Genomic DNA, 9,500 nt, shown 5'->3' with positions numbered 1-9,500 from the left:
GAGGGACAGCCCTCCCCCCGGAGTGCGTCGCGATTGGCTGAGCTCCGCCTCGTCCCGCCCCCGTCGCGGCCCGCAGCAGCCGCACTTCCGCCCTTCCGCTCTGCCCTCAGGCGCCGGGACCGCCCGGGCGGCCGAGCCCCCGCTGCTGAGCCCCCGCTGCTGAGCCCCCGCTGCTGAGCCCCCGCTGCTCAACCTCCGCTGCTCCTCCTCCGCTGCTCCTCCGGCCCGGTCCGGCCCGAGCGCTCCGAGCGCAGCCCGCGCCCGGGTGAGTCGAACCGGACCGGCCGCTCGCTGTCGGCCTCGGGGAGGCTGAGGGGTGCAAACGGGAGCGAGATGTGTTAACGGCCCGTGCTTTGGCTTTCCTTAGGGAGAGAGCGAGGCAGCGGGATCACCAGAGGGCACCAGGAACCGCGCTGGGAGCCGGGCCGCTGAAAGGCAGCGAGCGCGGCAGGAGCAGCTGGAGGGCTGTGTGATTCCCCGGCCGGGCGCTGAGGTTTGGGATGTTTGGTTTATTACAAAAAGTTCAAGTGAAACAGATCTATTCGTGCCGACCTCTTTCAGTCTGCATCCCGGTAATGAGTTCTGTATTTCTTCCAAAGGGAAATAGAGGTGGAGATCGAGTCTGTTTGCTCTTTGCCTGTGTGAGCACTTACATGCTGTCCTTTCTCTCCCGTATTTCAATTTAATACTTGCAGCGTTCTCTGTTTTCTGGGGTGTGCGTTTGTGTGGCTTTTTTTTTTTTTTTTTTTTGGTATTGTTTTGTTGTGCGTTTTTTAATGTCTCATAAAAGTGCAGGTAACAAAAACTATGTAAACTTTGTTTCTAGAGTTCTGATTTGAAAACAGGTGGGAATGAAGCACCTGCTATTTTCTCCAAGCCCACCTTTTTGGGCAATTAAAAAATCAGACTTAACTTTATTACTCCTTTTTTAAATAAAAAAAAAGTAGTAAGAGTTGAAGGCATGCACCATTCAATATACTGAGTCAAATTAGTTTCTGTTAATCTGTATGTTCTGAAGAGATGGTTTTTTTCTTATTCTTTTTGGCCCCCTATTACAGCTTTTCCCTTTCCCTACCTCCATTTTCCAGATGTAGGGAATATTTGGATTCTTTTTTTTTTTTTTTTTGCACCTGAACTACTCAGAGCAGTAAGTTTAGTTTAGTCACTCACATTATTCTAATACTCAATGTTACAGAACTTGTTTTTACCAGGATGCTGAGAAAGGTGTTCCAAAGGGCAAAGGAACAGCCTGTAAGTTTAACCTTCCAGTGGCAAAATATGAACAAAACATCATTGTTGATTATAGAATGTGAGAATTTTTTTTTAGCCTGTAAAAGCCATACTTGAGTCTCCTCTATCTCTTTGGTGTTTTGCCTCTCAGAGAGAGTTTTGGGATGAAGATGTGGAATTCCCTTCCTATTCTGCAGTTTATATCAAAGAGAGATTTATGTTATTTATATTTAGCTATGGCTGTGATAAAAGAGCTATTGCAAATGCAGAGTTTTAAGGAGTCATTTGATTCAGCTGTAGAGAACATTTTGGCCATTTAAGTTGGAGCTCTGTGATTTGAGGTATTGGATGAGGCTCCAAGTGGCTTGTCTAGTAGAAGGTGTCCCTGCCCATGGCATTGGGAATGGAACTAGGTGATGTTTAAGGTCCCTTCCAACCCAAACCATTCCAGGATTCTATGATTGTTGTCTACATTTTTTTAACAACTACTGAGAAAAAAAGTTGTCTGAAATAGGAGAAGTTTCCTAAAGCTTGATGTTTTGGGCAGTATAGTATAATAAAGCCTGTATAATAAAAAAAATCTGCAGGAAAGTAATACTGAATAAAAATTAATTCATTCCTATTTATTTAAATGTTTAGTTAACCATTTATTTGTCAAATCTTTACAGCCTCTGTTGACCAGGAGCTGCCCTTTTAGCTCAAAGGGCATGATATAGGAGCAAATATAATTGCTGTTGTGAGCCTTTTTCAAGATTTCCTGAGTAATCTCTCCCAAGTCATTGGAGTTGAAACATTTGCAGAATTACAAGTTCAGTGTTTAACCCCATGTTGTGACTTCACTGTAAATTAAGGAGGAGACTTAGAAAGCTATTTACTGCAGTGCTGTGCCCAAGGATAATTCTAATAAAGATCCCTAAATGCAAGTGAGAATTTGCATGATCTGTCTGCAATGGTGTGCAAATGGCATGAACAGTTCCTTCATATTGCATAACTTTTTTTTTTAATTTTTTAAGAGTTAATTAATAGAATTTCTATTTTCAAATGGAGACTATAATTTCGTGAACACTGCTGTTCAAAATGTTAAAATAACCCAACTGAAAGAAGTTAATATTAACATCTCATGAGAACTTTCCTAACCATTTCAACTTACTTGTTTCAGGTGATGCTGAGCACATGAATAGTGTGCAAGGACTCTTGGCTGCCTCTGTGATTTCCATCCAGAATTCCTGCTTCATCTATCCTGCCTGTCAAAACTGCTTTTCTAGGCTGATACTGGATTCCAGGAGGTATATCCTGTTTTGGGGATCATATACTGATTTCCTTTAACTTGGGGATCTCTGATAGCTGAACAGTAAACAAAGTGGTGAAAATCCAGGCCCTCCAGGTCAAATCCTGATTTTATTTTTTTTCATTTCATTCTGCATGTGCAGTGCACCTGGTAGTCCTGTATGACTCTTCACTGAGTGCATGTCCAGAAAGGGATGAGCTTTCTTTTTTAATTGCAGTGTGGGTGAAATCTCTGACACACAGAACAGTAAATCAATGAATGTCAGTGCTAAATGGAAGGAGCTGACTTTGTAAAACAAGGATATCTGTTGTTTCAAGTGCTGAAGTACAAGATAACAGTGCTGTTTCCTGATTATTTTTTAAACCTAGGTATTTACACTCAAGTTGCAGGAGGAAAAATCCCAAACCAGAATGAAATGTGAGAAAAATGAGTGCAGGAAATTCAAAATTGCACCCCAACAGTCTCTCAAAACCCACTGTCCCTTCAATTTCACAACAGGCTAGCATTTAATAAATCAGTAAAAGAAACCAGAGATATTCTGTCATAATACACACATCTTGCTCTGAGCCTTTGGTAAGATTAATGCCTCAAGGAGTAAAGAATAAGAAAAAGATCTTACAGTTTTGTATGGAATATTTGATACAGTATAGTAGTAATATTTACGGCTGCAGATGAATTCTTACCTCAGCAGTGATTAACAGAAGTTCATATATTCAATCTTTTTTATCCTTTTACTGTCTTTTGTCAGGTTCAACTGTTTAAAATGTGGCTGCACAGGTGAAGCTAAAGAAGCAAGCTACAGATATAGATTGTCCCTAAAGATTGCTGACACTAATGATTTGTTTGACATCACTGTTTTTGGAAGTTGCTTAGATCCATTCTTTGGGGTCACCGCAGAGAATCTGCAGAGGTAAGGAATAGACTGTCTGACCATATATAGCTGCTGCTATTTATTCAGCCTAAAAAAACTCCAATGAGCCTAGATGGTGGAGAGATGAGTGGGAAGTAACTGCTAAAGTGCTCCCTTCCAGCATTTTCTTGGTACCCATCACCTTGAGAAAGTGTGGAAGTTTGTTTCTTCCTGAAATCTTGATGTTTTGAGATTGATTACTTCTAGGTAGTAGAAGAAATCCTCCACTTGTCTATTCAAGGCAGCTACTACCTGTTAAGTAAGCCTCACTGCTTGGTTGGTTTGGCTTCTTCCTTGTGTTCTTTCTCCTTTTTTTGAGATCATTGAATTTCCTTTGTTTAAGTAAGTTGGCTTTTCCAGATAGAGCCTCTGGCTTTTCTTTTTTAACAGTTTGAATGCACCTTGTGACTATTTGGCAGTATGACCAAATTTTCCTGAAGAAAGAAGGGATTTCTAAGAAAGTCTGTTAATCCTCAGAGCCTGACCACCCACATGATAGGCTTCAGGTTTTCTGAAATGTGAAACTGCCAGGGTTCCCTGCTTCTTTCTCTAGTCTGTTATTTTCCCAATGCCTTGTGTTATCACTGGCTCAAGGATGAATTGTTTGTAATGGCATATTAGCAGCATTAATAACATGCTTGTGACAGGCATTCTGCCCTACACTGCTGTACTGCTATCAGCTGTGAATAGCAGCTATTTCCATGTCTTACATGGATACTACCATGCTGTAAAGGCTGGGCAGGAAGGATGTGTAAGGAATAGCAGCATCTTGACCAGCATTGCACAGTCACTGTATTGGTAGAAAAATCACAACCATGTGGGGAACACCTGAAAGTTGTGTGTGTATTGAACTTGTTCAGAGTGGTTGTTTTGTTTACTTTATCTCACTAACAAGTTAGGTGAACTAAAGAATTGAATTTATAGGTTCATGTTTTTCCTGTTTTCATTCTGAGTTCAGTTGAAGCTAGCACAAAATCTTTACCTTAACATGTGTCCTCATTAGCACTATACTACAGCCGAAATGCTATGTAAGACTTCTTCCTCTGTTGGTCCAATACTTCTGTGTGTTTTTATTCTAGGTATATTCAAGACTTCAATCAGCTGTCAGGAGAAACAAACACAGAGTCAACTACAAGAGCATTAGTTCAAGCAGTGGAAACCTGTTTCATTGGAAAAAGGTTTATATTTGGAGTGAAGGTAACTTTTAATTATGGCCTTTTAGTGAGTTTCTGTAGTAGCCAGTTAGGGTTATCAAACCCTCATATACAACTTCTTTTTGCGAAAATGTGAGGCTAGGACATGAGAAAGATTCTGCTTCTTTTTTTTTTTTTTTAATGAGTCACATCCAAAAATCATCTTGAATGGTAGTAGTCAGCTTAACAGCTTGTCAGGGTGCTTTTGGAGAGCCTGAGCAATGCCAGCTCCTGTGCATATCAGTAACAGCTTGGAGCCTGTAAAAAAACCATGTATAGTTGGAGCAAGAAACAGACTCTCTTTCCAAGCACTGCCCTACCTTTCCCATGCCGTGTATTCTCCTTTCCAGTCTAAAATGTCAGAAGAAGCACATCCCCTCGTACCATTTTTATATTTCTGGATTTAAGAGCATTTTCAAAGTGTTGTTAAAGTACAGCTGTTCACCATCTGCATTGGTGACTCTTTTATGTGTTTAACACATTTTGAAATATTAGTTCTTAACAATATTTCTACAGGAACAGTCTTCAAGGTTCTCTTCAAGTGGTGCTTATGTGAGTCATTCATATTATGAAATCTGTGAACTAAATCCTACCTGGCAGGGGTTTTGCCTCTCCCACAGGTTGTATCTGAAGTGAGATTTTTCCTGATGTACAGCATCTTAAGTTATGGAAGTTGGAGGACTTAATGGATTAACTTTACTTACCTGGAACCCTTGAGCAGGTCTGTGGGCCTGATGCCTTGACAAATATAACTAATCCCAGATGTCATCAGCCTTGTGGCTGCTCCCGCACACGCAAGAGCTGAACACATTCAAAGACTTTGTGTAAAGCCCTTGGCTGTATAGTTGTGTTCAGCTGTGTATATGTCCCAGATAATACTCAGAATCAGCATAACATACTAAAGACTTACCTAGGAGGGTGTTGTCCTTGGCTAACAGCCTTTAGCCTTAAACCTTGCACAGACTCAGGGAGGAGGAGGGTTGTTGGAGATAACTATATCTGCTTTTTGGCCTCTCTGGCTTTGCCAGACCTTGAGGAGTAGATGAGAAAGGGTTTATCCACTTCTTAAAATATGAGCTAATTCCCTCTCTGTTTAATGTAATTTCTCACCTGTGATTTCAGTGTAGAGAGAAGCAGGTTTTATAAAGAATTGCAGTTAAAGCTCCTTTGAAACACTGCTCTCCAAAAAAATCTGAGCAGATAAAGGTCGTAGCTTATTTCCCTTTTACGGATGTAGTGCACAGAAAGTACCACGCTGGCTTTGGCAGCTGAGCTGCCAAGTCAAGTGTCTGGTACCAGAGTGCTTTGTTTCAAGTGCTGCCGAGTGCCTCCTGAATAAAAGCAAAGCACTGGCCTTAGGCTGCCAGGCATTCACACTGAACTGCACTAGAGGAGGCCCGGAAGCATTCAGTGCCCTAAAGGGAGGAAGAAATTTTCTGTGAAGTCCTTTCTCAGAGTTCTTGGTTGTTTTTCCAGCTCCAAAACTCTGTAATTGCAACAAGCAAAGAACCTCTCACTGTGACGCCCTTTACAGCCCTTGCCAGGGTTTATTTCCCAGGGAGGGCCTTGTGTGACAGACTGTTTTGTATTCTCTCCCCTGCTGATCCTGACAAGAAGGGAGATCTAAATTTACGCCTGACTTAAAAGACATGTGTTAATATTTTTTTCTCTAAGTTGGTTGTTTTTTTGTTTTCTTTCCCCCCCTCAGCGTTGTGCAAGGGAAGATGGAGGCCGTTCTGCTGCCAGCAGCATCTTGCAGAAGTGTTCCAGAATTAATAGAAGTACGAAAAACCTTGTGGCGTGCCAGATCTTCCTGCCAAATGCTGCTGTTACTGGCTTTACTGTTTTCAGCTACTTAGATCATCTCCTGCAGTCGGCAAAATTCAGGAGCTGTAATAACAGCTCATATTTACCTGATGCGTCATCAGCTCCCATAGATGAACCTCTCAGTGAGCTCAGCAGCTTGTCTACCCTGAGCAGGAGCTCCTGTTTTGTTCAGTCTAGTGGCAGGGAAAGTTTTTTAGGGTGCTGGCAGCAATCCTTAAGTCTGACTTCATCTGTTGCTTGGGTAACAGCGGAAGACTTTCCCACTCTGGAAGTGGGAAATCTGGTGAGTGAACAGCATGAACAAGAGGAGAAGCCTGTCTCTGCAGAATTGAGCAGTGTAAGCCTCAACAATCAAACTCTTTGGGACTCACGGTTTCTGATCTCTTCTGTGAAGGAAGGAGATAAAGAGAAGGATAATGAATCAAGTTCGCAGCTTAATCGGACTGATGGTATCTCTGCAACTGATAAATTGGAGAGAGTTTCCTCTTCAAACACCAAATGTTCACATGGAAACAGTTCCAAGTTGTTACAACATCCCTTGAAATCTGAGGTAAAAAACAATTACCCAAAAACTAATAGTAGAAACTATTGTTACACAGAAAAATCCCACAACTCCCTTGTTTGCAAGAGAGATGTTTCAACTCCTAATCACGTAAATGTAGATGGAGTGTCTCAGATGGACTCTGTGTTTTGGGAAGAGCTCCCATTCTCAGAAAGCCTGAATGAATTGTTAGCCAGAATAGAGGATGGCAGGAATGTTGTAACATCACCTAGCCTTGATGCAGGCAAATTTGTCCATTTTGAAAGTAACAAGTTGGGTGTAAATCTTAACAAATCATATTCCAAGCAAGCTGTAGGTGATTTGCCTGCAGCCAGTGTCTCAGGGAGGCTCTTGCCACCAGCAGGGAATGATAGTTGGGAGACCACAGTGTTTGCTTGTCTTCAGTCAAATGCAAACCCTCCAAGTGATGTCTCACAATACGAGTCTTCCCCTAGTGATTTATCTTCAACCCTCAAGGAAGGTGGAGCATCCTCTCCAGTTACACCAGAGCCTTCAATTTCTCAGAGCGGATGTGTGCAGTCCAAAGAAGCAAATAATGACAATGCAAATTCATCTTGGTCTTTTATTAGGCTGCATGGAGAAACCTCCTATTCAAAAAAGAGCAAGACAGCCACCTGTGTGCATTCTGCATGTGAAAGCTGGTTAGCTTCTTGTGAAAATAAAGAAAATTATTCTACACCAAGCCAAAAAAAGGATCTTACACTTACAGGGGCCCAGGTCTCTGATCCACCAACTCCCAGCAATGCAAGAAGTATATATAAAAGAGAATTAAAACCATTGACAGAACTGTCAGGTAATACCTTCAGAAGTGTTAGTAGGAAAGAGCTGCAGTGGAACAACACCTTCCCTGAAGGCAGCTACAATGCTTCTGCTGATCTCTTTGATGCAAGTGTAAGAGATGTAGCAAAACCTGTGGAATTCTTAAATAAATCATGTAATTCTTTAATACAGGAAGATACTTTGACAGAGAAGGTCACAGCTGAATCAGTGCTTTCTCCTGGAGGTGTTCCTTGTAACAGTTCAAAACTGAGCTCATCCCTACACAGGTCCCCTCAGGCTTTTAGCAAGCACAGTACACCTGTAACTTACTCCTTTTGGGATTCGGAATGCAGTTCAGTTTGTGCTCAGGACTTAGTTCCTTATTCACAGTCAACTCCTATGACAAAACCTCTGCAGAAACTATGGCCTGCTGGGGAGAGAAGCTCTTTTATCACCCTCTTCACCCCTAAAAATCCCACTCAAATCCATTCCAAAGGCAAGCGATCCAGGTCTTCCTTTCAGAACACTCTGCTGCAGCAGCTTACCGGCAAGTTAGTGAAACGTGAGAGACCAAGGAACACGAAAGACAAAGAAAGTGGTAGCTCTGCTTCCCAGAAGTTCCTTAACAGCCAACTGCCTGCCAGCTTGGAGGAGTGGATCCCTCCATCTTCAAACAAAGGGCTGAAACCAACTGCATCTTTAAAATTAAAAACAGTTAGCTGGACTGCTGACTTGCAATCCACATGTGGGCACACTGGCAGCAACCCTATTTCTGAAAGCAGAAAGAAGAGTGAAAATTATGAAAATCTCATCCAAAATGAGAGAATAAGCCCTGGGGATAGAGCCGGGATTCTAACTCCTTTATCTGCAAGTGTCACCAAGACCTCATTTTCAGATGATCTCGTCCTGAAAACTTGTTCCCCTTCAGAAGGTGAGAATTACCTCTCAGGTGGAAATTATTCAGAGCTTGTGTTGGAAGGGCCAACTCTCTGGTCTCCTGAACTGTTCTTCCAAGCACGGACTCCTTTTTCCAAGAAGCCAAAATACTAGGAAAGATACATTTCTGTGCTGTGTTCTTTTTAATTTTTTTAAAACTTTTGGGAAGGATCTGGTGAAAGGAAAGAGCTATTTAAAAGTTAAATTGTTTATACACCTGTCAGCATATGTCTTGCAAAGAGGAGTTAGGTTTATTTTCAGACCTTTATACCACAGAGATGAGGGAAATTAGAATTTGTAGTTACTATATTTTCTTGAAAATTAATGAGGATGTGCAATAAACACTTTTGTAAATGTGTGAGTATTGAATAGATCTCACTTCATAAAGAAGAAGTAGGTGAAGTGTTTTAATGTTCACTGTTGTCTTTTCATCATAAGAGCAGCCCTGGAATCCATGTCCACTCCAGATTCTTGCCTGATGACTCTTGGGAGAAGGGCCAGGTTTTCATCAAAGATTTGATGGTGCCTTGTATCTGAGCCTATTGGGATCCTGTGACAGCCTTGAGCTGGGTGAAGGGGACCATCCTGAGAGCTTGGTAGCAGCTCCCTGTTTTCCTACAGGTTTTTTTCAAGTTAAAGACTGCTAGTGGCAGATTCCTGACAGTGTCTTCCCTCTCCTTGCTTTAAGGTCTTCTGTATCCCAAATTCAAAACAGCTGCATTTAGGATCATGGAACAGAGAAATCTTGGATCTGCTGCTTGTAAGCTTGTAAGTCAGGTCCTGCAGAAGGATGAT

At 41.9% G+C, this 9,500-nt stretch overlaps 1 protein-coding gene across 2 annotated transcripts; it reads left to right on the top strand.

The window, feature by feature from the left end:
- The first annotated feature begins 17 nt into the window (after positions 1 to 17).
- On the top strand, positions 18 to 9,112 carry DDIAS (DNA damage induced apoptosis suppressor). Of its 2 annotated transcripts, XM_053934999.1 has the most exons (6): positions 18 to 265; positions 368 to 493; positions 2,390 to 2,516; positions 3,267 to 3,428; positions 4,508 to 4,625; positions 6,330 to 9,112. In XM_053934999.1, the coding sequence occupies exons 3-6, from the start codon at positions 2,404 to 2,406 to the stop codon at positions 8,817 to 8,819; spliced, it is 2,883 nt and encodes a 960-aa protein (XP_053790974.1). In that variant the 5' UTR covers positions 18 to 265; positions 368 to 493; positions 2,390 to 2,403; the 3' UTR covers positions 8,820 to 9,112. The 2 variants fall into 2 exon arrangements, with proteins under 2 accessions (XP_053790974.1, XP_053790975.1); XM_053935000.1 differs by lacking the exons at positions 18 to 265; positions 368 to 493 and adding an exon at positions 552 to 572.
- The last annotated feature ends 388 nt before the right edge of the window (positions 9,113 to 9,500 follow it).

This window comes from Vidua chalybeata, chromosome 2, assembly GCF_026979565.1.
Source record: "Vidua chalybeata isolate OUT-0048 chromosome 2, bVidCha1 merged haplotype, whole genome shotgun sequence".
Taxonomy (NCBI): domain Eukaryota; kingdom Metazoa; phylum Chordata; class Aves; order Passeriformes; family Viduidae; genus Vidua; species Vidua chalybeata.
The sequence above is the reverse complement of the archived record's forward strand: the minus strand, read 5'-3'. Positions and strand labels throughout refer to the sequence as shown.